The sequence below is a fragment of the Saccostrea echinata genome, unplaced genomic scaffold (assembly GCF_033153115.1).
Source record: "Saccostrea echinata isolate AGI-Se365-2 ecotype Australia unplaced genomic scaffold, CSIRO_AGI_Sech_v1 ptg000030l, whole genome shotgun sequence".
NCBI lineage: Eukaryota > Metazoa > Mollusca > Bivalvia > Ostreida > Ostreidae > Saccostrea > Saccostrea echinata.
Genome location: NW_026889779.1, coordinates 5,308,485 through 5,335,900, shown reverse-complemented (window position 1 = coordinate 5,335,900; position 27,416 = coordinate 5,308,485). Strand labels below are relative to the sequence as shown.

The 27,416-nt window shown below is 33.1% G+C and overlaps 2 protein-coding genes across 5 annotated transcripts in view; one reads left to right on the top strand and one right to left on the bottom strand.

The window, feature by feature from the left end:
* Positions 1-297: 297 nt before the first annotated feature.
* Positions 298-13,152, bottom strand: LOC133197145 (hypoxia up-regulated protein 1-like). Of its 2 annotated transcripts, XM_061333010.1 has the most exons (26): positions 13,004-13,152; positions 11,161-11,229; positions 10,868-10,935; positions 10,708-10,739; positions 10,313-10,391; positions 9,996-10,150; positions 9,650-9,726; positions 9,297-9,425; positions 8,996-9,100; positions 8,812-8,884; positions 8,356-8,542; positions 7,901-8,035; positions 7,491-7,573; positions 7,265-7,397; positions 6,667-6,851; positions 6,343-6,484; positions 6,197-6,248; positions 6,015-6,103; positions 5,609-5,692; positions 4,377-4,523; positions 4,143-4,240; positions 3,801-4,011; positions 3,112-3,333; positions 2,619-2,853; positions 2,201-2,338; positions 298-1,460 (listed from the first exon to the last, which is right to left on the bottom strand). In XM_061333010.1, the coding sequence occupies exons 2-26, from the start codon at positions 11,225-11,227 to the stop codon at positions 1,369-1,371; spliced, it is 3,018 nt and encodes a 1,005-aa protein (XP_061188994.1). In that variant the 5' UTR covers positions 11,228-11,229; positions 13,004-13,152; the 3' UTR covers positions 298-1,368. The 2 variants fall into 2 exon arrangements, with proteins under 2 accessions (XP_061188994.1, XP_061188995.1); XM_061333011.1 differs by lacking the exon at positions 5,609-5,692.
* A 3,940-nt stretch (positions 13,153-17,092) lies between these two features.
* Positions 17,093-27,416, top strand: part of LOC133197144 (titin homolog) — a 51,796-nt gene continuing 41,472 nt past the window's right edge. For 2 of the 3 annotated variants that reach the window (XM_061333006.1, XM_061333007.1), the window contains exons 1-6: positions 17,100-17,317; positions 18,706-19,038; positions 19,375-19,537; positions 20,923-21,108; positions 21,381-21,568; positions 21,957-22,073. In XM_061333006.1, the coding sequence (XP_061188990.1) occupies positions 17,210-17,317; positions 18,706-19,038; positions 19,375-19,537; positions 20,923-21,108; positions 21,381-21,568; positions 21,957-22,073 (1,095 nt within the window). In that variant the 5' untranslated portion in view covers positions 17,100-17,209. Of the gene's footprint in view, positions 17,318-18,705; positions 19,039-19,374; positions 19,538-20,922; positions 21,109-21,380; positions 21,569-21,956; positions 22,074-27,416 lie in introns of all 3 variants that reach the window. The other variant, XM_061333009.1, reaches the window with a different exon arrangement.

Genomic DNA, 27,416 nt, shown 5'->3' with positions numbered 1-27,416 from the left:
CAAAACATAAAATAGGAGATGCACAAGTGATGGCTACCCCAAAGTGTAACAGATGGACAGTCACCCCATCACTATATGACCCCCCCCCCCTTTTCAAGTGGGGGGTGGGTGGGGGTGGTAGTTGAAATCAAGTCATGGAGATCAAGGTAAAAAGATTGAATTGAATGGGTGTAGTTTGAAGATATACTGTTCATATATCTGAAGTTTTATGCAACTTAGGCAACTGCAAAATAAAGGAAGTGAGGTCAAGATTATAGGAAAGGTAAAGGTAAGAAATTAATGACGCATTTTATAGTGTAAATAAATTTTATTTCTTTTTGTTTTTTCACCAACAATAATGAAGTCATATTCTACGAAAAACTTTGCACCATCTACCATCTCATATACTGCATTTCACATATCGAACATGCATACACAATTGTCCAATCATCAATCCAAACAATGCCATGTAACCATTTGCATTAATTGCCAAAAACAAATGAAAAGGGAATGTAAAGGTGCTACATAAAAATGTAGTAATGATCCTAAAGCACCAACTGCCAAAAAATTCAGATTCCAATTCAATGGATAATTTTCTTACATATTTCATATTTTTCTTCACAATATAACACTATCTACATCATGCCAGCACCTGTAGCATGATATCACATGAAAACATTTACAACGATACAGCATTCATAAACTATCATGAAATGTTCATAAATAATTCATCACATTTGGCATCTTTCACACAACAAATACACCATCGTGTCTATTCACCATCCATTCATACTACAAAAGTATTATGACTTAAAGTCGAGATGCAAATAGAATAGGATTTAACTAAGGTAGGTCAATTTATGCTGAGGACAAAACTGAACACTTACAGGTACTGTATTGTGGTTCTATTTTCATGTAAATGATTTCTATGGAAATGAATATTCAAACAACAAGCACAGCAAGAACAAAATTTACCCAACAGCTATTAACTATAGTCTTACAAGACACATTAGGAAATACTGAATGATATGCTAAAAAATACTTTTAAACATTATTCTTCTTTCTATTAACAGTACTTAGTCTTTCATAAAACAAAGTTTAATGTAAATGATATCAATATATCATCTTTCTTAAGGTCTTAAAAAATATCTTGATTTTTTTTCGGTTCACCAAGTCCATGTGAAATTAAATTTCAAGTAACAGATTTACGGCAAAAAATGGAAATTAATCCTTTGCCTATAACCCCAATTCAAATGCAAAAAATCCAACTTTCTTTGCATGTCAAGCCCATAATTGCTAAATATTTTATCTTTAAATCCAACCAATCAAACACAGTGTAACATGTAATGAGTAAGTTGTTCAATGTATTATTCCTAATATCCAATGGGGTTATAAATCGCTAGAATCATGTGTCACTGTGTCATCTGTATCTTTTGTTTTATCTGTTGTATCTTGTGATTTCTCTTGTTTATCACTCTCATCTGAAATGAAATTTGACAATATGACAAATGAAACAAAATAAAACAGAGTAAATACATATCATAATATATAAGAGAATCAAAGTCTTTAAGGATCATTGGTGTGTAATAAAATGGATATGTTCAGGTTTTCTTCATGATCTTAAGTCACAGAACACTTTAAGGAATGAAGAGTTACATGTACATGCATTATGATATTATCACTTTAAAAAAGTGGATTTAAAATCCACTCTTTTTTAAGTGTTCAGTGACTCATAGGAATATTTACATGAAGATAATATGCCATTATACCCAATGACTTTGCACTCTCAATTTCTTATTCCTTTAATAAGAAAATCAATGTATATGTAGTATGACCTTGGACAATAGTGCCAAGTGGATTTTAATTTTCCCTAATACTGTAAATCACTTATAATTCAAAAGAAAGTAAAACACTTTGCTTGCAAAAATCTCTCACATATATATTATTATAAAGACTATTGTAGAAGCACAAATTTTTCGTGGGGATAAAATTTCGTAGATTTGTTATCTAAAAAGGTTTCATGGGCATTACATTTCGTTGTTTCCAAAGTAACCCTATTCAATTTATAGTCATGTAAAAATTTTGTGGGATTTGATTTCATTGCTAATTGATAACAATGAAATATATGAAATTTTGGTGATCTACAGTACCTACTTTATTAACAACTAAGAACTGCACACCTCTATGGATACAATTGCATAAAAACTTTCCACTGTCTTACCTAATTGTAAAATTTCTTCTTCTCCCTCAGTTTTCTCCTCCCCTCGTTTTGACTTGGGTCTCCTTTTCGGAGCCTTAGTTTCTGTCTCTGGTACATCCAATTGTGGTCCCTCATCCTTGTCAGATTTTGCACTCTTATCTGTTGACAGAAGTTATAATAATTGTAATTATATGCAAATTGACTACTATATACATGTACAGGACTTTTTTCACCACTTGTTATTTTTGCTCTATTAAATTTGCAAATGATTTCAACCCCTTTTAACTTTGCCCAGATACAATTGTGTCAAAAGAAAGATAACTCAGTCTCTGCTTAATTTGCCCCATTTTGCCCAATGGGGGCAAAAATAAAAATGAGATGAAAATTTCTGAATATATGGTACTAAAACTGATTCAGAGTTATAAAGAAAATCTCTCACCATCTCCTGTTGAAGATTCTGTCTTGGTATCATTAGTTTTTGTATCATTTGTGGACGTTGTGTTTTTGCTAGTTTTGGGTTTGGCTTTGGGGCGGTATATCTTGGCCTTGTTGATTAGGTACTTGACCTCCCTATCTAGAGCTTGGTATTTTATGGCAATATCCTCCACCAACATCTTGGGTTTTTCTGTCAGTGGGGTGAGATTCTGTTCCTTTGTCATTGATTCTAACCATTGCTTTAAAGAAATGAAAATTCTTTTACATTACCCTCTCATAACAATGACTATTCAATCACTTTATATTTATTGTACATGTACTACTTTTAACAGTCATATCAGAAAGTCTGGTTACCAGGGTAAATCTGTCACATTATACAATTGATGCTTTTAATTTTTATGTCATGCCTTGCACCAGATTTTAACAGTCATTAAGAATTGTTTCTTTAGTTGTCAACTATTCAACATTCAAGAATATCTTTTTCTAGCATGACTTACATATGACTCATTGATTAATTTCTCCAGTGTGTTTGCCTCCACCTCTGTAAACATAGGATCCTCTCCCAATGTCAGATTCTTTACACTGACCAAAAAATATTCAGAATGATTCAGCATTGAGTTCAGAGCTTCTAATGCCTTAGGACGTTCAATAAGCTCCTTGACTCTGTGCTTCAAGTCTTTAACTGCTTTCTTCAACTCCTTAAGCTTATTCTGGAACACCTGTTAACAATTTCAATAATACAAGTTTCAATGCTACCCACAAAAAAGGCAGGCAAGAAGCTTGCCTTTGCAAATTTGAGTATACTTAAATACATATATTTAAGAATTTTTTCTTTCACATTGGCATTTTACACTGTGATACATCACAAGTGGTGTGCAAAAAAAAAAAAAAAAATTGTATTACATTTAAATGTATGTATACATGTGTTAATCATCTAAATGATTAAAGAAAAATTTGTTTGAACACCTTTTGTGATTTATAGTGATGAAATGTGTAATAAATGATAATTCATTGCTTGCCATGATATAATTTTATTTATGATGTACATGTGTAACAAAAATATGGCCTACTCAGTATATCTGCTGTTTATTACACATTCATGCATTTCATAAAATTAATGACTGTAGAATGTAAATTATGTTCACATGTAAAAAAGATTTCAACTTTCTTAATTTTTTTTACTTACCTCTTTCTTTGCATCTTCCTCCTGTTCGTACATCCACTCTCCTGCATCAGACAACATTTTGGACAATTCCTCTCTCTCTGTTTCTGTAGAACATTTCTGGTGGTCCTCATCATGTATCTTGTCACCCATGTCATAAACAAAAGCTTCCAAGTCATTCTTAGCCTTCTCCAACAATTTCTTCTCTTTGTCTTTGGCTGTCAAATCAGTGAGCCTGAAAGATTACAGAAGTTTTCAATTAACAGTTTCAACTGCTTTCTCAGAGAAAACTTTAAAAAAAAAATGGAATTTCCTGCATGTTAATTTAAATGGTATTCATAAATTTAAATAATTATTAATACTTACCTTTTTTTAGAGGCCTTAAATTTGTCAGCAGGAATAGGAGGGATGTCAAAAGAAACATTCTCTGCAACAATGTCTTCTTTAATAACCAATACTTTAGGCTATATATTAAAGAGATATAGATTAAATATAATACACAATAATAATAAAAATTTTCATACACACACATATGTTCTTTTCATATCTACAAGTGTCTTTAACTTTTCAATTTTATTTTTAACCACAGTGAACACTGACCTTGACCTCCTCTGTTTTGTTTTCTGTTTTTGTTGTATTGTCAGCTTTCTCTGTGTCTTTTTTATCTGTTTTGTTATCATCAACCTTTTTCTCCTCGGCAGGTTTTTCTGTTGTTTCATCTTTCTTTTTTTCCTCATCTGCTGGAATCTGCAGCAAAAATTCAAAATATCATCAACTAGCAAAAATTTACTCATTTATAGGAATTAAATTATTTGTAGAATACTACACATGTTAATGTATATTTCAAAAAAGATACATTTTTCAAAAATATCTTGTTCTTTAGATGTATTAATTATATTGACCTCCTTATAATCAACAAATTTCTGACCATTTCTGAAAATGGTTTAATTTTATTTCTTTGTTATAAGACAATGCATGATACAAAATTTGATAATTTCAAACTAAACACTTATACATGTACCACTAAAACAAACATTAAAAATATAGCTATCAGTTAAACCCCTCAACCAAATAATACATGATGACGAGAAACAAATGGAGATGCACATAATCTGGAAAACTGTAATATTCTCAAAATGTACAATGTACATTATAAAGTGTTATGTAATGACAGACATTAATGTATTACGAGATAAAATGCACTGCAGTGACAGAGTTACAGAAGATCTGTGGAAGATGATCAGGGGAACACAATAAAGCTACATATAATAGAAATTATGGTTCTCAGGCCCCCGCGCATCCATTTTGAGGTAGCATTGCAACTTTTATCATATTTTCAATAAATTTTCAATATTTTCAATAAAATAAAGAGTTGATAAAGTGGAGACCAATCTTGGGGACAAAATTCTTCCCTCATTTTCTTGTTTTGCAATTGATTTTTTTCCCCAGTATCCATTTCTTATTAATGTTGACATCGACAGCCAATTGACATGGATACTTCAAGAAAAATGATAAATAAGCATATATTTGGAAATTTTGTGATTTTATATCAAATATATCTACAGAATGACTCCAGTCATAATATATAGAAAGAATATATAGAAAATTCTGGAATGAAAGAAATGCCTCGTGTCTAATTTATAATAAGGTAAACAAAAAAAGCCTCCTGTCCTCATCTGTTTTTAAGAAAATTGGCCTGAGAACAATAATATCAATTTTACTTAGCTTAAGCATTGAGACATACCAGTACATGTGAAGATTTGAAAACAGAGAGATTAGTAAACATAAATGAAAAAAAGGACAAAGACAGAGACTATGATTTTTTCAGGAACCTTTTTGTCCCCACTGTCTGCTTTTGGTTGTTGGTCATCAGGTTCTTTTTTCCCTTCACCAGACTTATCGCTGGATTTGTCTCCCTTTAGGAAAATTAAGCATGCAGTTCAACAAAAAATATGAAGAAAAACCAAATTTTAAAAATTAAAAAACAAAACAAAAAAAAAATAAACTTAACCAAAAAGGAAACAACATTTAAGAAAGGATGTACCAAGGTTTTGTTTTATGCATATCATATGTACATGTTCAAAAATAAATGAGCTTTCAAAAAAACATAACATTGCAACAATTTGTTAGTATACTGTATGCACTGGGGATTGTGATAATGATATCTCAAAACTTTTCTACAAAGCAGTATACTCATAGAATATAAACTGTACCTGTCATTAATCATTTGGACATTACCTCTTGAGCAGTTTCATCTGTAGCTGGTTTTTTCTCCTCTTCTTTCTTGTCTTTCCCACCAAACAGCCCACTTATAGTATCACCAAGCTCTGTATAGAACATTCAAGACATGTCAAAAAATAAAACATCAAAATTTCAACTTAGAGTACTAATATTTCATAAAGAAAATTATCTCTACTCACTTGACCAAGTGGATTCTTCTGCCTCGCCTTCCTTCTCAAACACAAATTCTACCTGTTTTATAAAACACAGGTTAACATTAAAAATGTACTCCATTTTTCCCATACAATGACGTATAATATCTCCATGTCTTTCACAATTGCCTTACCTTATCTAGATGTAGGATTCCATCCTCGTCCATCCTGAAGTGAGCCTTCACCCCTTTACTCTCGGCTTTTTCAGCGTGTTTCTTTAATGCTTCCTCCACTCCCTTCAAGTGATAGGTGTGGATCAGATGGTCAGGGAAGGACCTAAACAGCAAAGAAAATGATAATTACCAGTTTGTACTTATCTGCAGTTGATGAGAGTTTTACATCGGAATAATATGGAACAACACTTACATCTCTCATATGAAGAAGACATTAACCTCTGCACTCTAGTTTCAAAGCAAAGAACTTATTCACATTTATTTTCTAGATTTTTCTTGACTTACTTTAAATCCTCAGCACTCAGAAAACTTAAGTCTCCATATGTGACATTGAAAGAGAAATCTTTCACATGCTTGTTGAAGGTCATCACTTTTTTCTGAGGGTATGGATTCATTCTACCAAACAATGTCCTTTTGACAACTTTAGGCTTGTCCTCCGTAGTCTCAGCTGTTTGTTTCTCAAATTCTACCTACAGCAGAAAAAACATGAAAATTTTGAGAATATTTTTAAACAAATTTAAAATTAGCAGAAAGAAATAGGAACTCCAAACTAAAAAAAATTCTTCCTAGAAAACTTGCTATCCAGTTTTGTTTGTTTATATAAGCAACTTCTGTATAGTTTCTTCAAGAACTATTATACATGATGAACAAATCTATGTACAGATGAAGGTACATGCAAGATCCCGCAGAATCCACTTGAGAAAACAATTAAAAATTCTAAACTACATTTGAAATTGAGGGTCTCCAGTTTGAACTGTTTTAATTTGATTCTGATAGCAAGCAGCTCTCTGTCTGTATTAATTTGTATCGAAAACATTTCAGAGTGCTCAAAGTTTAGCATTTACATGTATACCTTTGCAAAGAAAATGTTATTCATACTTACAACTATGGGATAGTGACAGGCATCCTTGATTAAGAACTTTTTAACTTTGAATCCTTTTCCAAGTTCAGCAGCATGATACACAGCTCCTAATGCTGCAGCTTCATCTGTGTTAATGCTTTTACCCAAGACATCTCTGTAAAATAGGGGTTCATATTGTTGCCAGACTCAAAACAGTTTAACAAACTACAGGTGACACTTATTCTGGGACTACCTAGTGTATACATACCTTTTAATGTATTTCAGTAACATGTCCTGCATTTTAGGGACTCTAGTTCCACCACCCATCAAAATTACATCTGTAATTTCTGGCTGTAGGGGAAAAAAGAGAAAAGAAATATAAATTAGTTGAGGAAACTCAACCAATTAGAAATCATGCAAATCTAAATTTATTATATTTAAGGTTCATCATCCCTGTTCACTCATATGAAATTTTGTTTTAATGCTTCCAATTTTCCAAAAGAAATCTAATTTGTAATTTAAATATAGAAAAAAAATTTCAGCATACTTTGGAGGAAAAAAAATGACAGAAATTGTCTTTAAAGTTGAGAATTCTATTAAGGAATAATAGTCATTTATCCTAGTGAGAGTTACCTCCCTCATCAGAAGGTCAATGAACCTTAAATACTTTTGCCATACCAGTGTGACATGTGATGTTTTTAGTGCATCTTCAATAGGTTTGAGGACACGTTCAAACAAATCCTTGTTCATTTCTTCAAACTCATCTCGAGTGACCTTGGCCTTGAAATCAATGTCCTCCAATAGGCCCTCCACCTGAGGGAAAAATGAGAATAGCATTAGTATAAATAAGCATCCATGCAGCAACAATGTAACTATTATATTCTGCAACTTTGCTTGAAATTTATGGTCATTGTGAATATTATTCAAAACTTTTTTCTCTTTCTAAATATTTTGTACATAGAGGTAAAACTCTGTAGTATTCTTCTCTCCCAGCAGTTATAGAGATTGTGTTTTTCCTTGCGTTAAAAAAATTAACTTGCACAACCAATGCCCTGCCACACTGGGAACAAATGAACTGCACTTTAAACATATACATGTACAGTGTACTTGCAAAATAAAAAGTCCAGCCTTACTTGTGCCATGTGTTCTGTGTTTGCACTTAGGACTTTCTTCAATCTATTAGCCTCTTTAAACAGTTTGCCCATGGCTCTATCATTTGTAAAGACATCAGTTTTGGTTTTCTTCTGGGCATTAAATAATTTGGCAAGGTGCTCTCTCAGTCGTAGAGTCATCTCCAGACCTCCCAACGATTTGTCAAAACTAACATAAATGAAATTTTTAAAATTCATTTGATTGACCCCAACAAATATTACACATCTCTAGCCAAATACACTTGGCGTATCACTTTCCCAACCATCTCTCCAGTCAGTAAAGGAATGAAAATTGAACAGACTTCTAATTACATTTAATATAGTAATGATAATATAATATCTAAAGTCTTTTTATCTTAACAAGATATTTCCTGCTGAGACTATTAGAGTGCTGTATATTTATCATAGAGAAGTACTCTTACTGGGACTCAGCCTTACCCTACTCCCTTAACAGACAACTGAGGGTATGTCTCCACTCGGTCTCCCTCTTTCACTTTCACCATCTGATATCCTGTACAAAACCAACAATTAAAATTAAAACTACATACTTAAGATCTGTCAAACTCCATTTGATATTCACTCTTTAGATAATTTCAATAAAAGTTGGCAGTTTGCCACTAACCTATAATTGTGGCAGAGGTACTTGTGGCTCCAGCATCATAAAACATGTAGTACTGTGTAGTGCTATTGAACATTTTTCTTCTAAACACACCATAGTTCAAGGCAACTATCAAAAGATTGATAATGATGTATTTTACAGATGGATGCATAGCTTTATTCATATTTCAATGAACTCACACAATTCCAAAAAAAAATTTCAGTCATAAAGAGACAAGTATAGAAAACAACTGAAGATGTGAGCCCATCAAGACTTTTTTTGGCCCCATGATTGTTACTTTGCACGTACATATGTTTTAGATTACCTGCCACATTATCACTGATCAGCTGTAGGACGTTGATTCCCACCATTTCCGCAGCTTCTCTTACAGCCCGTCTCTCAGCTTGTGTGAAGTAGGAGGGAACGGTGATCACAGCATCAGAAATAGGAGTATCTGAAAACAAACAAGCATCATGGGTAAAATAGGTTCATTATATATAAACACTGGTGTATGGTCAAGCTTTCAGACACTACTGTCTCTCATGACCTTTGCTTAGTCTTAGTTAAGAAAAAAATTTACATACAACATATAATCTGTTACTATGAATATAAATCAGTTTTCACCCTTTAATATCAACAAAATTCACTTTACAATTCAGTAGGGGGAGAGGGGATTACCTGCAAATGCCTCGGCTGAACTCTTGGCTTTTTCCAGCACCATAGCCAACAACTCTTCTGGACTGTATGTGGTCTCACTATAAAAAAAAAATTACTGAATGTTTGAAAAGTTGACAAGGACCTAATGAAAATCTGTACATTGCAAGATGAACCTCCTGTCCTTTCAATAAGCACCTATTTTGGTTAATACATGTATATAAAAGTGCAATAAACATGCATTTCCAATATTGTGAAACAAAAAAGCATTTGAGAGTAGATATACTACATTTTATATATTAATTAAAAAAGGATGAGCTCATCAATTTCTTTGAAATGATTTAAATGTTCAAATGCCTTTGGTACTTACTCATCCACTTTAAATAATGGTGTCCCTCGAACTTCATCCTTGATTATGTTATAATAAGGAAATCTTTTTCTGTACATCTCTACATGTGGGTCTTCAAACCGTTTACCAATTATTTGTGTCAAATACCAATATGCCATCTTTGGAAATTTCACAGCCTGGAAAAAGTTTCATTCATTTAAATGTATGTGCATAATTTATAGATAATCTCTTACAGAAATGTTCTAAAAGCCATGTGGACGCTGTATTAATGCAAATACATGAAATATTCAATTTTTGAAAACTAAAATGGTAAACAGTTCATATAAACATTAACAAACCGTATTTTCTGCTGCTGAACCAAACAATCTTTCCCCATTTCTTAAAGCTACAATAGTTGATGTCTTTCTTGCAGATTCGCTATAAAAAGACAAAATGTCATAATGAAATTTGGGAAGCATACAAAAACTGATTCTTTATGATGAAATATACAGCACCAATTAAAATCATAAATAACAAGATGAATTCATTCTTGATGGAAAATGATGGTTAATAACTAAAGTGTGCCATAAAAAGTTCATTACCTAATAATGTTAATATACTAACATAGAGATTTGGCAACATTCTTTACAGATCCACCAATAAACCCTTTACTGTTATGCAGATTGATTCCACCTAACAGCAGACATAAATGTTTTTGGTATTTTCTTTCATCAAGAGACTAAAAGATACTCACTCATTTAAGACAATTTCCATAGGAACACCAGGCTGAAACATATTCAAGAAATAATTAGTAATCTTAATTAGTACATGGACATTATATCAAAGTACTCTCTCTAGATCTCTAGATCAGTTTCTCTGATTTCAATAAAGCTTGATTTTATTCATCACCTTACCTTCACAATTCCTATTTTCATGAATTCACTTCCAAGATCAATGGACATCACAGCAAGACTGGCACCATCTAAAATAACAGTGGAAAGTCTACCAATGTCATTTATCTGTATATCACTATTCTTATACAAATATTATGCAAAAAATATATATATTTGGAGTGTAATATGTTAAACTAACTGGGGATTCACATATTCTCAAAATTTCATTCATAAATATCAGTTGATAAATTGGCATCATCTTAAACCTGATATCCCTATTTCTACTATTTATAATGTATTATTTTCATACTTACAAGCTGTAGGTAGCACCAGGCTTATTATTGCTAGCAAAGCTAGCCATCCTCCTTGAAGGCAGTGCATAACTGTAACACAGATAAACTAAACTTTATTTATCATCAAAGAACAAGGGGGCTTTTGATTGGCATTCCACAGGAATCTGGGCGCACTTGAAAAAGTGAAAATTTCATTGATCTGTCACATGAAATTTTAGCATTCTTTTGATGTATTGGGTTCCTGTGAAATGGGAAAGGGAAATATTTTCCCGATATTGTATTTTGATTTGCTAAAAAAGAACTTGAAAATTGGCTAGATGAGTCATTTGGGACAAAATGTTACATTTTTAAACACGTTTTTATAAAAATTTGCTATCTCTGGGTCATCTCTCCATGATACTGAAACGTTATTTGTGTGCATTTTAATTCAAAGAAACTAACAAACATTTGTAAAAAAAAAAAAAAAAATGGAGAGAAGACCCAGAGACGATAAAAAATGAACTTTTTCCAAAAAATTCCAGTGTGTAACTGCGGTGCTTCATTGTCGCTTTAAAAACCATAAAATGTGTGTAGCGGTGACAGCTCAGTAGTATGCGTCACCCGTCCAGTGCAATGAAAAAGAAATATTTTTGGTTCGATCCTCACATGGAGCGTTAATATTTTTTAGTATACAAACAATCAATTCTTTTGTCAGTTTAATTTTATGTACTGATTTTTTTTCAAATAGATAAATTCTGGTTCTGTTACACCGAAAGCGAAAGTAATTCTTCCAACTTACTGATACTTTAATATACATGTATACATGTAATTACATTTAACTCTACCCTATAGGTGTTTATTATTTATATGAAGCGTTACTAAGTTTTACATGTAGTAATTATTAAGATAAGCGGACTGATATATTAATTTGACAAAGTATTTCAAACTAAATGTAACATTTTCTCATGTGTGTAACTTTGTAAAGTATGTCCAGCTGTGGCCAGCCGACCAAATCGTAGACATTTAAACTATAAATGTTTCGTACGCCTTATTCCTGCAGATCACACGCCAAACACGCCCATCTTCTTATTGGGATTCATGGTATCTGTAAGATTAATTTTGGATTTTTGTTGAGATAAAACATGCAACTTTTTTCCATCATATAAAATACTTTATCGGCATAAAAATCAGGAAGTATTACTGAGTGTATATTAGTAAAAACCTACATTCCCCTCTAGGGCTAAACTGATAACAACAATTACATAACATGCTGGTATTAATCCAACTATATACATGATAAACAAGAATCTGTGCAAGATGTGTCGGATTTGATATCCTAGACTTTTAATTATAATTACACTGATCGCAACATATATGGCAAAGTTTTATAGTCTCTTTAAAATATCACAGTATTTTATTGAGAACATGTTTGCATTTTCCCATGATTGTAAGCCTTAGAGAAGTTTCTAGAATTAAGAACATGCCAGAATATTGTTGATATCCCCCTTTTTAAACAGATTTTTTTTTTCAATCTTAAAACCAAAGCTGTTATAATATAAATACAGGTAAAATTGCAGAGATATGCAAAGTCATGTTACATTATTGATAAATTCAAAAATAATCTTTTTCTTGCAAGGTACATATGTGAGAATGTATGTTTCATCCTTAACTAAAATTTACTTTAATTTTCAGAGATAACTGACATTTTTAAAATCAAAATGTCATATAATTTACTAATACTCAAGATAAATATGCAACTGACAAGTGAATCAGCTGGTTTAGTGGGTTGTAAACAACACGTGTATTTCACTGAATGTGTCACTTCTGAAAAGATCTGGACACCAGAGCGGTTGGAAGCAGATGTTGGCGTAATTAAGTCACTTACCGACAGAGAAATGTCTCCCTGCTATGTTCTTTTGTTATTTCTGTTCAAGTTAAGCTGTTTAGTTGATGCAATGTTCAAGTTATTTTGCCGTACCGGCAAATGTGGCAACACTTGATTGGAAGCTGTCGTATTCCGGTTCTGCGCAGCTGTTGCTACACGTAAACTTCCGGATCGATGCATGAAATCGAACGCGGACAGCAGAAAAATATCCGAACATAAGTGTACAATACTTCGAGATATTTATATCCGCACTTTCTAAAGAAAGTTCGCGTATATTGTTCTTTTTTTATTATGCCCCCGTATCGGGGTATATAGTTTTTGCCCCGTCTGTCCGTCTGTTTGTCCGCAAAAACTTTAACATTGCTCATAACTTTTGATTGGTTGGAGCTATGGCTTTCATATTTCACATGTGTATTCCTTGTGACAAGACCTTTCTTTGGGTACCATCATTTTTGACCTTTTGACCTTGAAGCTTGACCCAGTTTTACAATTTTTCTCCCAACTTTAACCTTGGCCATAGCTTTTGAACGGTTGGTGCTAGGGCTTTCATACTTCACATGAGTAATTCTTGTGACAAGACCTTCCTTTGGATACCAACAACTTTAACCCTTTGACTTGGAGTTTGACCTATTTTTGAAAAACTTTAACATTGGCTATAACTTTTGAACGCTTGATGCTAGGGCTTTCATACTTCACTTGTGTAAGCCTTGTGACAAGACCTTCTTTTGGATACCAACAACTTTGACACCTTGACCTTGGAGTTTGACCTATTTTTGAAAAAAACTTTAACATTGGCCATAACTTTTGAACGCTTGATGCTAGGGCGCTTTCATACTTAACATTTGTAATCCTTGTGACAAGACCTTTATATGGATACTAACAATTTTGACCCTTTGACTTTAACCCACGAGCTTAACTTACTTTTGAAAAACTTTAACATTGGCCATATCTTTTGAATGGTTGGTGCTAGGGCTTTCATTCTCCACATATGTAATCCTTGTGACAAGACTTTCCTTTGGATACCAACAACTTTGACCCTTTGACCTTGACCTTGGAGTTTGACCTTCTTTTGGAAAACTTTAACCTTGGCCATAACTTTTGAACAGTCGGTGCTAGGGCTTTTATTCTTCACATGTGTAATCCTTGTGGCAAGCCCTTCCTTTAGATACAAATAATTATTGCCCATTGACCTTGACCTTGGAGTTTGACCTTCTTTTGGAAAACTTTAACCTTGACCATTTCCTTTGGACCGTTGGTTCTAGGGCTTTCATACTTCACATATGCAATCCTTGTGACAATACCGACAATTTGACCCATTGACCGGGACTTTGGAGTTTGACCTACTTTTGAAAAACTTAAACCTTGGCCATACTGCCTAATGCTCAAATACACCAATACATATAGGTATTAAAGTAAACACTGCTTAACACTCAAACTCACCAATACACAAAGGATTCAGATACTGCCTAATCTAAATAAAGACATCAGGCTGTCTAACCCACAAACAGACAATATAGTGAACGTAAACTGAACCCCCAAACACACTAATTAATACACAATACTGCCCAATACCCAAATACAACAATACACCCGTACATGCACAAAGGTGGTAGACAAGTAAGTTGCCAAAACGCTCAAACTCACCAATACACAAAGGTATCAGACACTGTCTACCACTAAAACACACCAATACATAAAGATATAAGATAGTCTAACACTCAAATACATCAATACACAAAGGTATATCAGACACTGTCTTACACTCAAATACACCAGTACACAAGGTATCAGACACTGTCTAACACTCAAACACATCAATACACAAAGGTATCAGACACCGTCTTACACTACAACACACAAAGGTATTAGACACTGTCTAACACTTAAACTCACCAACACACAAAGATATTAGTCACTCAAACATACTAATATACAAAGGTATGAGTTACTTTCTAACACTCTGTGCGATGCTCAAAAGCATGCATCGGACAGGTCGATGGGGGCATTTATGAGGTTAAGGGGGGATACAAATTTACCCTTTAAAGCTGTCCATTCATGCCAGGCCCGTAGGAAGCAATTTCAGTTTGGGGGGGGGGGGGTGCACAGCCATACATTTTCAGTTGAGGGGGTACTATCAACTACCAAAATTTCCTTGACAAGGAAAAAAAAAAAAAAAAAAAAAAGGTCATCAGACGTTTTTATTGAGGGGGCACAAGCATATAGCAGCTATGTTTTCTATAGTGATCTATATATCGGCAACCGTGCCCCCCGGTTCCTACGGCCATGCATGCATACATTAATCTAAAATAAATATATTTTTAGGAAAGTCAAAAGAGATTTATTTGATGATTTAATTTGACCCAAGCATTGCAAACCAGTGCTGATTTAAGCAAACAAACAGTCCTAATAGAATTAATGGTACAGTCTACACGCTAGAACTACAAATCCAAACGAATATGTACATACACGATGGTTGTCCCGGGAAAACGCAAAAATTTTAATATTTTTTGTTTTGTAAAATTGACGTGCATCATTATCAACATTTTTATACTACAAAGAAATTTTAACAAAATATCAATATAAATAACATTTTCCCCTTAGCCAGTGGCGGATTTAAGGTGGGGGGGGCGCCCCCGGCGCCCCCCCCCCCTAAAATTGTCAAAGTTAGCGTAAATCATAGTTTCGTCGAGAAAATGTAAAAATTTCTACTTGGTAGACCTCATTTTTACCCTAAAAAATCTCTAGAATCAAGGAGCTTACGGGGGCTTCGCCCCCTGGACCCCCACCAGGGCTTCGCCCTGGACCCACTGGGGGCCTCAGGGCGGCCCCCAGACCCCCTGCCTACTTTTGGCGCTACTCTAACTTCAAATCCTGGATCCGCGCCTGTTAGCTAAAGGAATCTAACATAATAGCTTTCGACGCAACATCGACGACGTCAAAACATTTGTGAATTTAGTCAATTTTGTGAATATCACTTATCTTTAATAGAAACTATAAAAATTGACACCGAAATTCCACCATACATTTGATTTTCAGTTGATAATAACCCATCAAGGACATACTAGAGGAATGAAAAGTCTTCGCGAAATTAATTCCCTGCAGGCGCGGATCCAGGATTTTTTCCGGGAGGTCCACATGTAAGAAAAAAGCAAAATAAATAAATAAATAGAGACAATCTTCCAATCTCGATAATGAACAAACTTTTATTATTCAGTGAAAATAATAATAATAATAAAAAAAAAACAAGATATGTTTGTGAAACACTGATGACCCCGTATGGCAACTTACAGCAAAGGTTAAACTTTCTCAAATGCAAATCAAATATGTTGGTACCAAAAGTAAGATCTTTTCTCGAGGAATATACATGTGAAATATGAAAACCCTTGCAGCAACCATTGAATAGATATGGAATAGGTTAAAGTTTTTCAAAAGAAAGTCAAACATCAAGGTCAAGGAAAAATGGTCAAAATTAATGGTGCCAACGGAACTGAGGAAAGGCCTTCCTCATTGGCATATCTTTTCTTTATTATTGTAATAATTTCATACTTGTCTGTTATGGGCTCTAAATTAGAAAATAAATGTTCTGTTCTGTTCTGTTCTGTTCATTGACAAGGAATACACATGTTAAATACGAAAGCCTAGCACCAACCGTTTAAAAGTTATGGCCAAGGTTAAAGTTTTTCAAAAGTAGGTCAAACTTCTAGGTCAAGGGCCAAAGTTGTTGATCTTGTCACTTATTACATAAATATGTCTCTGCGTGATGAATTAAATAAAAGTTTGCATTTTTCTGGGACAACCCTCATATATAAACATATGTTGAGCATCCCCGATAAAAGGTAAATATTACTAATCAATAAGTTGTAAAAGAAACAAAAAATTGTAGGGCGTTCATCATTAATTTTGTTAACCCCAACCCTTAGGCCTTTACAAAATGCGCGCCAACTTCGCCGGATATGACGTCAGAGGCGCACAGCAACGATAAACAACATGGAAGTCGGATTAGCAGAAAATCTGTGAAACTAATACGACAAAAAACGTTTTTCAATCATAAAAAACATGTAGAAGTGTAATTAACTAAATTTGACAAGGATTTATATTACTTGAGTCTATTGTGTGCATGAGAATGTAACTTTTTATTACTCAATTAGCCGACTTAGGTGTTATTTTAAGTCAACGGGCACCTGTTTGTTTGCTAAAAAGATTTCTATGATGGTTGGAGGGGGCAGCGCTCTCAATCTTTCGCTACTTAGCCGAGGTGTGGGCGAAATAACTAAAAATGGACACGAAAAAATCGACGTTGTATTTGAACCTCAGGTAATTACACTTTTTATGGTGAAAAATCATGAATTATTATACAGGAGTTAACATTCGCTTTATTATCTTTTGAAAATTGGGGCATAATTAGCCTAAATGGATATAAATTTATTGTATAACAATTATATTTCTGTGACTTTGTGTCTGCCAAGGGAAAGATCTAACTTAATAGGCTTCATAATTCAGATTTGAAAAATGTACGTCATTTTTCCCCATATTATGTCAAGGGTTTAAACAATTTTAACCAAATGTCAGGCGCTTTATTCTCAAAGAGGACAGTGAACAAAAGATTTTAATTCACTTTTTCTAGATTTTTTATTTTTTAGTCGCTAAACATTGATACATGTGTATATGTAACAACTTAATGATTTAACTGTTAAGTAAATCTGACTGCATGAATATGATTTAAAAAGAATAGGTTAGTGTGATTAGTTCCACTTGGTTTGTGTGGAAATATAAGGTCATGAATTAGAAATGGGGAAATTAAACCCTAGAGAGAGAACTCGATTTAAATGTATTGTTGTGCTAAGCTTCAATAAAGAACTAATGAAAAATGTATACCAGCTCATTAATGGTGGTTAAGCACGACATGAAGCCTTTTTTCCACATGATACAGATCTGGTTTAAACAAAAGGTGATTGATAGCAGAGAAAAGCTTTGAGTAGACTGTTGTTATCAAATCTATTTTATTCAGAACTTCCCGATATGACAGATATATTATTTGATAATATTTTAGTGAATATGAAATTACCATGTTTACAAAGGAAAATAACTTGTATGCAAGTTTTTTTGTCTGATATACTGTGAAATACACATGCCTAATCCCATCGATTTATTTGATGGTAAGAAGTCCATCTATATGCATTATCATGCTCATAAAACAAATAATTCACAAAAGATTTTTCTTTTAAACATGTTAAATTAATTGTTTTATAATTTTTTTTATTTTTTCCCCTTTTTTAATTACAAAATTTGGTCTTTTAATTATTACAAAATTTGGTCTATGAATTGATGATGGCTGATAGTCTTATCTTATTCCAAGAAACTTCTCTAGGATAACCTTTTTTTTTATTTTTGAATATCTAAAAAATCTCTATAGAAAATTTTGTAATATAATGTATGATAAACTAAGTGACGTATATAGTCTAATGGGCTGGATGTAATGTACTGGTAAATCAGATTCTATTGTATTTACATTGTATTTTTACACATCATCATAATAGAAACATTTATAATATTTATTACTTATACTAAACGCAACATTATTTTATGTAGTCACTGACACTAGCATATGCTGTTGTGTTTCTGCATATGAATAACATAAGAATGGAAAAATATGTATATAACCTTTGATACTAATTAATGTATTTATTTTTGTTAAATTGTAGGACTACTACAATTTTGTAAATGACTCCAGTAGGGTCTACCTACCACCAATACAGCCATCTTACGCATACGATGAACCAACATACTCATTTTCGCGGGCATCTAAAAAATCGGTCCAAGAGATTAGCATGCCTAAGACATTCACCACCAGAAAAGGGGCTCTGCTTCTGTTTTCTGAGGACATGGCACACCGTACTAGACAAACACATCACCATGTGCGCAAAAGTCACATGAGCATGGATGACAGAGAATCACATCTGTCAAAAAGTGCTGATGAAATTGATCTGAGAACTGTTGATGATCTGGCAAAATCTATTCTTTCCTTTGGTGCTCAGGTAATCTGATAAAAAAATTAATTACTAAAAGTAGCTAACTTTACATATTGATAAGTAATTTTAAAGATAAATTTAATTAGATTAATGGAATAAACTACAGATGCAAAGATTTCACTTTGGTTTGCAGATAAATATTTTTGCAAAGATGCTATATTATTGTTGGTGGATCATGCTCTCATTTTACCGATTTGAGATATCAGGGGTAAAATACTTAAAGAATAAGTTGTTAGGACTTCCATATCACTTTGACATATCCATGGTATTCGAGATATCAGTGTTCGAGATATCGAAGTTCAACTGTATTAAAGTTGAAAGTTATGTTGTTGCTTTATACAGGATTCAGACAGAGAAGATGGTATGTACCTCAAGTTTGTTCATGGAAGAAGAAAGAGGGACTATTTTGATAGACAAATCCGGCCAGGATTTTCAGCAAAACGATATTTGTCCTCCTGGACCAAGTGCTGGGATGACACTGTCTTAGAAAAGGTTATCAGCAAAGGTACGGCTATTTCCACTTACATCTTTTAATTAGGAACTGTGGCTCTTTCACAAAACATATTATGACTAAGATGAAAATTTGACATCCCTATAATTTGTTGTTTTATAAGTAAATATATGTTACTTTTTAAAATATTTTTTACAATATAATCTCATGTAATAGATATATAAGATTTATAAGATTATAAAATCATAAAATATCTAAGATTGTGCCCTACTACAGCTTAGATACTTCTTGAGGAATGGAAATTTTTTTGTCTTAGTTGTAAGATTTTTTTTTTTGGAAAAAAAGCCACTGGAAGGGACATAGTTATTTAATTGGCGGCAATTTTACATTTAATTTAATGGACAAATATATATATTTATTAGGGATGTCAATTTTACTCGGACAACTTATTCGAATAGTCGGAGGCTTTAGTCGAACGATAGTCGAGTACTCGTTGAAATTTAAATTAATTTTTCATGTCATTTTTCGTGTTTGTCTTTAACAAACTGCTAGCCTGTACAATATTTAATCTACGCTATCACCATTATACAATGAATAACGAATTATTGAATCGTTAACATTTATGTAGTAATAAATATATGTACCCAATGTATTTGATTTCATATATAATATTAACTGCACATTTTATCTATATACAGAACATTAAATGCTCGCATTTATCCTTTCTTTTCATGCTGTTAGTACATGTACCCGTTATTGATTTCTTACCTGAAGCCATTTGAATGTGTTTTGTCAATGACCCGTGATTGTTAAACAATTAAATCGTAACTCTTATAAAATCAAAGAGAGCTAGCGATAAATTTTAACTATGAGATTTTTTGCAAACAACACAATTTTAAAATGATTGATTTTAATATCAGAAAGACACACCTTTAAATTACGCTCATAACTGTCCCCCAGTTTGCATGTATTTACAAATATGTAACAGCTGTTTAATTATTCTTCATTAATTGATACACATGTAGTTTCATTATATGAAATCTTACGGAATTGCAGGTTGAAACTTTACAATTTGGATCTGACATCTTTTAAAGTATGGCAATGCATGCGACATTTTTTAAAGTATGCCAATGCATGTTTGCCGAACAAAAAAAATCTTTGAACAATTAATGAAGACCGGTTAAACCTTTCCCTGAGTTTTACTCAAGAGAACACTGAACACTGATACGTTAATAAATGAACTTTTTTTTTACCTTGAATTTGATATTACAATTAAGTAGCAAATTTTTAACGAATAACTGACTAAAAAAATTTTAGTCGATAGTCGGTATGATCAAACGATAGTCGAGTACTCGAATATTCGTTGACATCCCTAATATTTATATATGGCTCAGAATATGTGTCAGCATTTGGTATGCAATATGTTTATTTCATTCTAGGATATTTGACAGAGAAATCTCTTTTTTACTACAATCCTCTGATGCCTCATCTTCAGCGTCGACTGAACGATGACATGTCACATTACCCCACTCCCTATAAACTGATGAGGAGTATGCTGATGTCTCCGGGAAGCTTGTCTGGATACACATTCTACAGGATCCGACCGGAATCAGCAGAAACATGTGGTGAGTACTAGAAATTTTACAATTGTTCAAGTCTAAAACCTGATGTGGAATTGTACTTTTTTTTTTTAGGAAAAAATTATCTATGATTGAATAAAAGTAAAGAACTTGTTGTTAGTTAGATGTATAAATAAAGTAGAAAAAAAACTTGTGAAAACAAAAATATATATTCAGATATCCTCTCTTATTTACTTACTTTAATACTACCTGAACAAATTAAATCTTTAGTGACCTTTATAGCTTTTTGTTTATTTTTTCAATTCCACCCATAACAGTAACCCAGGATGTTGATATTTATCATGGATTGCCACCAAGTCAAGGAGCCTCCATTAAAGTCATCAGTACAAAAGATGGTGTTCAAAGGGAGGTAACTTATGGCAGCCTGGACAAAAAAGCACAGGAAGAAGTCCTGACAGATTTACTGGTGAAGAGTGCTGTTCATTATGCCATGAAAAAACAACAGGTTTGTGTCTACTCAGACTACTGTGTATTTTAGGATGTTCGGTTGAATGTGATTTCAAAAGAAATGCACTATAAGTAAGTACCAACTTCAGGGATGGCAGCTACTAATCAGTTAATCAATAGCTGGTTGGAATGATGGTCTTCAGTGACAAAATTTGCAATGAGTTACTCAATTTTTTTCCTTTGTACATTTACATTACTTATTGAACTAATCTGTCTGTTCTTTGGTAATGTATTGAAAAATTAATAAAACATGGGAATGCCTAGGAGTTAATAAGTGCAGCCAAGACACAAAGTCATACAAGTGAGATAAATAATGAGTTGTTCATAAAAATTGTATTTTCTTTTATTCTGAAATACATAGCTGGGGTATTTTTGTAATTTTACAGGAATATTTTGAGGACAATATGATCAGAGCCATAGAAACCAACAAAATCCGAGAGGTATCCGAGGGGCGTGGTACCCCAGCCTCCATGCCACAGTTTGACATGCAAGATGCTGTTGAGGTGAGTAAAAGCCAGTAGTGATGCTATCTTATTAGTCTGTTTTCAAAAGTGGAACATGTAGAGTAGTAGCTTAGTGAGTTTGTTACCATACAGTTTGACATACTCTTCATGGATCAGGTTCCTGTCATTGAAATGAGCAAGTGTTTGCTTTGTCCAAGTTCATTCAGGTGCACATGTTCCATGATATTGACCATTACTTTTCTTAAACAAACTATTGCTATTCATTCTTGTATGGCATTGCACATCATGTTATGTATGTAAGCTTTTGAAAATTTTCAGATTCTTTTCTGAAATTTAAGACTTGACCAATTTCAAAAGACAGTTTGCCCCATCTATGAATGAAGGAGAACAAAAGTCTAGAGTTCCATTGTAGAGCTAAATTTATAAATTTACAGATTTTTTTAATTTTACCTTCTTTTGACTCATCAGAAGTCTAGAACAATTATTGTAATACTGAGCAATGAACTTTCTTCATGGAACCCTGTCTGCTTCAGAGTGGAGGCAAGTTAGAAAAAGTTCAAAAAAAAAAAAAAAAAAGAATTTCAAATACATGTATTTGCACCTGGACACTAGGGCTGGGATGATATATGTGTGAGGATGATAGGAATATCGATATGTATGAAGAAATATCGCAAAAAAATTCAGACTAATGTTTTTTCTTTTGTTTACTTAGCATTTTGGGTTTAATATATAAAATAAATATGCTAAATATACATAGAAATGAAACATGCCAGGTTTAAAGTAATCTCCAGAAAAAGATAGATACTGGGAATATTGATATAGTAAGCCCATGTCATTGCCATATTAGGGATCTTCATATCTTTGTTTACTGCTACAACATGATTAAGTAAACATCATTAATTTAAAACCAACATATTGCATAAAAAATACTATATCAATGGCTTATTTTTAACAATAACCTTGAATATGTTCATATCATTCCCACAGCCTGGAATCTGACATTTAAATCGTTTAATATTTTTCAAATATTCCTAAGTTGCATTGCCGATTGTTATCAATAAATGGAGATGTTTATCTTGTTAATTATCAGTTGTCTATGATCTGATCAAGACAAAACCATTGGCCTTGAAAATATGTTTTAGAGAGAAGTTGGACTGTTTGACCTGTGAATTGTTTTGACGCAGTTCAGTATTAATTTGCTTTGTTTTGATGTACACATGCACATTGACATGCAATTAAAGTACTTTATTGCCCCCTAGATATGAGATAGTGAGCATGGAGAGGGTGCCTTATATTGACCTAAGGGCTTGTCTCTCTGACTGTCTTTTCATAACTTTATAACCTGGGTCACAACTGAGCTACGCAATAAGACTTCATTTTTGACAAGTCGAAGGTCAATGTCAATGCTTCTGTCAGATCAAGGTCAAAAAGGACATATATCATCAGGTGCACTCTGTTTTTAAACAAACACACCAAAAATCTGCAATTAAACTTTCCCTTAATTTTACTTAAATGATTTTGCTGAAAATTTTGCTATTTCTTGTTTTAAAGATTTGAATTATCTTTTCCAGTTCCTGGGTGTAAAAGAACCCTGCTCATCCTACAGAGGTTTCAATATTTGTAGGATTTAAGCAGGATTAAAAGCTTTTTGTAAATCAGTTTATCCCTTGGTTTATCTCTTATATCACAATTTTACAACTGTTTAATAATATTTTCATTTTCTGATTACATGCTATTCAAATAATTATAACACCTAAATGTTTTCAATCACACTTTATATCAACTCAGTTTTCTTACTGAATTTGGTTGTTCCTTTATTCCAGTGATTAAATGGAAAAATCAGATATGGATTTTCTAACCGGACTCTCTCAAAATTTCCAATATTAACTTGTTAGATGTTGGTATTGTCAATATTTTACCTAACCCTGTGAATAAGCCTTTTTTTCTATAGAAGAGGCAGAGGATTAAGTCTAATGTGACTTTGCTGTATGTGAGAGATTACAGTTTTTAAACAGGTGTAAATTAAGTGATCAAACTTTTTTGAAGTTTTAAGTAAGGTAATACAACATACAAAGAATGCAGACCATAAAGTCTAGTCAAATTTAAGACTTTGATCTACAACTGAATTTGCACCAGAATGTTAGGTTGAAAGACTGGGAATCAATGGTGTTCTTTCTTTTAACTCAAAAGAAAATGTTTAAAGTATTTTATTCCTTATTATAATTTTTGTCACTTCTCTTCTAGGATTGGTTTATATCATGATTCAATTCATATTAGGAACTGGATGATTTTTTCTTCAGCAAAATGATAATGAGTGTTCTGTGGTAGATGAATTTAATTTCTTTTCAATCTTACAGTGAGCTAGCTTTCTAATCAATATTTTGTGTCTGGAAGATTTTCAGCTTACAGAAATCAAGTCTTAGCATAAATTTTAAAAAAAATTAGGTCCACTGCAACAATGTTGGCCAAAAACAACCAAGAAGCCTTAATAATTACATAATAACTTATGTGAGACAAATTATGTGTATCAGATCTGTATGTGTATTTTAAAAGAAAAAAAAACCCACTCAAATTGTATATTGTGATTTTTCTCAATCACTTGAGTAACTGAAAAAAATTACCATATTAGGGTTCATGGTTTCTTGATAGAACAAAGGCATTTTCCAAACAGATTTGATATTTTAGTAAAAATCCAATATACCATTTGTGACTTTGAATATTCTTTGACACTGTATACTTTGACTTTGATAATGCATTCTTTAATGGAATACTAGCAGCTGTTTTTGTAAAATATTTAATGATAGAATTTTTTTTAAACCTATCTTTAATCACCATGACAGATTTCGTATATTTTTTTCTCTGTCATATGATTATACGAATCAAGTTTTAAGAAGAATGATCTGAAAATGTTTTAATATTATTTTCTATGATGGAAGGAACATCCGAGATAGTTTCCGTAGTCTCTGTAGTGCTTTGGGATATATGGACCGTGTATATTGTCCTGAATATCTCAGTGGTTAGAACGCCTGGCTAGTAATGTAGGGATCCAAGGTTTGATCCAACATTCACATTTGTCCACTTGTCCAGTACCAGTGACACTTTTTCACGGACAAGTGAATTTTGCTGGTTACTTGTCAGATTGGACAAGTGATTTTTTTCTGTGAAAAAAGTTGAAATGAGAAACTAAAAAGCTATTGTCAACTGTAAAAAACGAACAGACTCAGTTAATGTATTGTAGACATTATTTTAGACACTTTTTTAATTTACAATATTTATCAAGTTGTCATATACTGTATAGCAGGATTTTTTAGTGGGGTGGTAACTTTGGCTCATTTTAGTGGTTTGATAGTAGCCCACTAAAATTTCAATTGCTATATTTGCACCAGTACGTAAAAGTACTGAACACAACGTTTATCTTTTCTGAACTTGTGTGTAAATATGGAAGACACGTCTTGAAGTTCTATTTACATATCTAAGGTACCTGAAGCTCTCTTCTGGTCAAGCGGTACCAGATAATATTACAACTTCATGTAACACCGTTTCCTGCAAAAAACAGTTCTGCCAAAATTATTGGCATACCTTTGAGGATGCAAAATACCAAATTTTATATTCTATAAAGAAACTCACTATACAGTAGTTATAAAATTTTGGACAAGAAAAATTTTATTTGGACTACTTAATTTCATAGTCACTTGTCCAAATGGACAGGTAAGAAAAATGTTTATGTATAGCCCTGATCCATCCATAAATTTTCTCTTTTTCTGTTATATTTGGTGCTGTTGGCTGCCCCTAGACTTCTAGGTGAAAGTCCTTCCAGGGCAAAAGAATCTTTGGGAGCAAAGACATTAAAGGAGGAAGGACTGTGGCAGTGAGGCAGGTTGGATCACTGGTAGTTAGATAACTCAGATCTATGGTATAGCACCTGTCTGGAGTTCACGGGGGCCTGAGTTTGAATCCTAGTCTGGTCCATTTCATTTACTCTTTCTTGTTATATTTGATGCTGTGCCATATTCTGTATACAGGGTTATTTTTGCCCCATGTTTTTTCACCCTTGCACACTTGCAAACAGTTTTGCTCCAGTCATTCTCATTTCTCATTTTAAATTCACCCAGTCATGGCTTTGTTTAAGAAATTATACTGTTTTCTTTGAATTCGCGCTGTCTTAAATTCACTCAATTATGTCTAGGGTGAAAGGGACAAAAATAAAACGGGGGCAAAAATTTCCCTGTATACAGTATATGTTCTGAAAGTGACAGGTAAAAGACCTGTCAGGGAAGAATTTGTTGTGATATCTTCAGGGATGAAGACAAGTGGTGGTCAGGAAGGTTTGATTGCTGGTGTCTAGGTAGGTCAGTTGGTAGAGCACCTGACTAGTAATGCAGGAGTCCTGGGTTTGATTCCCAGTTCAGCCATAATTTTCTTCTTTCCTGTTACATAAAGTGCCATTGTCCACTCCTGAACTTGCAGCTGAAAGTCCTGCCAGGGACTAAAGAATTTAGGTTCTGTGTCTTTGAGGGCAAAGACAATAAAATTGGATGAATGGTGGGTTGGTCTATATGGATATTGGCCTGGATAGCTCAGTGGCTAGAGCACCTGACTAGTAATGCAGGGGTCACAGATTTGATTCCTTGTCCGGCCTTAAATTTTCTCCTTTCCTGGTACAGTCTCTAAGGATTCCAGATCTCTTGTCTTTTGCAAAACTTATTCCCTACATATATGGAAAGCAAGAATCAACTAGAAACTATAGGATTTTTTAAATTTCAGTAAAATCTAGTGTTGCAAGTCTTATGTACATATACATGTGACAGGGATAGTTTTTGCCTTTAATACTACCTGATGCCTCCTCAGACCATGAATATTCTGTCTCTATAAAACCTTTCACTTATTATAACATTCCTAAATATTTTACAGTTCCATATCTCAACATAAAGCTTGTCTGTCTGCAAATCAACATGAAAACAAGATTCAACTGTAAAGATATGGCTTTAGTAAATTGATTTTTGATCCATTGTTGAAGCCTTATCTCCATTGTTAGTGTCACTTTGTCACCAAAACTGCAATGAGAGGCTTTCTTATTCAAAAAGTTTGTCATGCGTTACCAATTTCTAAAATGTTGACCACTTATTCTCAACTTAAAGGCAATTTTGTATTCAGAAGGGAAGTGGTTATCTCTAGATAAAGATAGAATTAAGTGGTTTTGGTTAAGTGTTTCACTGCTGATACCACTAACAATTGAGCAATTTAGGGATTGCAATATGGTTGACTTATCAAGAAAAAAATGAATGTAACTTTTTAGAGCATTCATTTCCATTACTCGCATATTTAAGATGGTTTTCTTAGTGAATTTGAATTCAAATTATGAAAATTGATCCCTGAAGAATT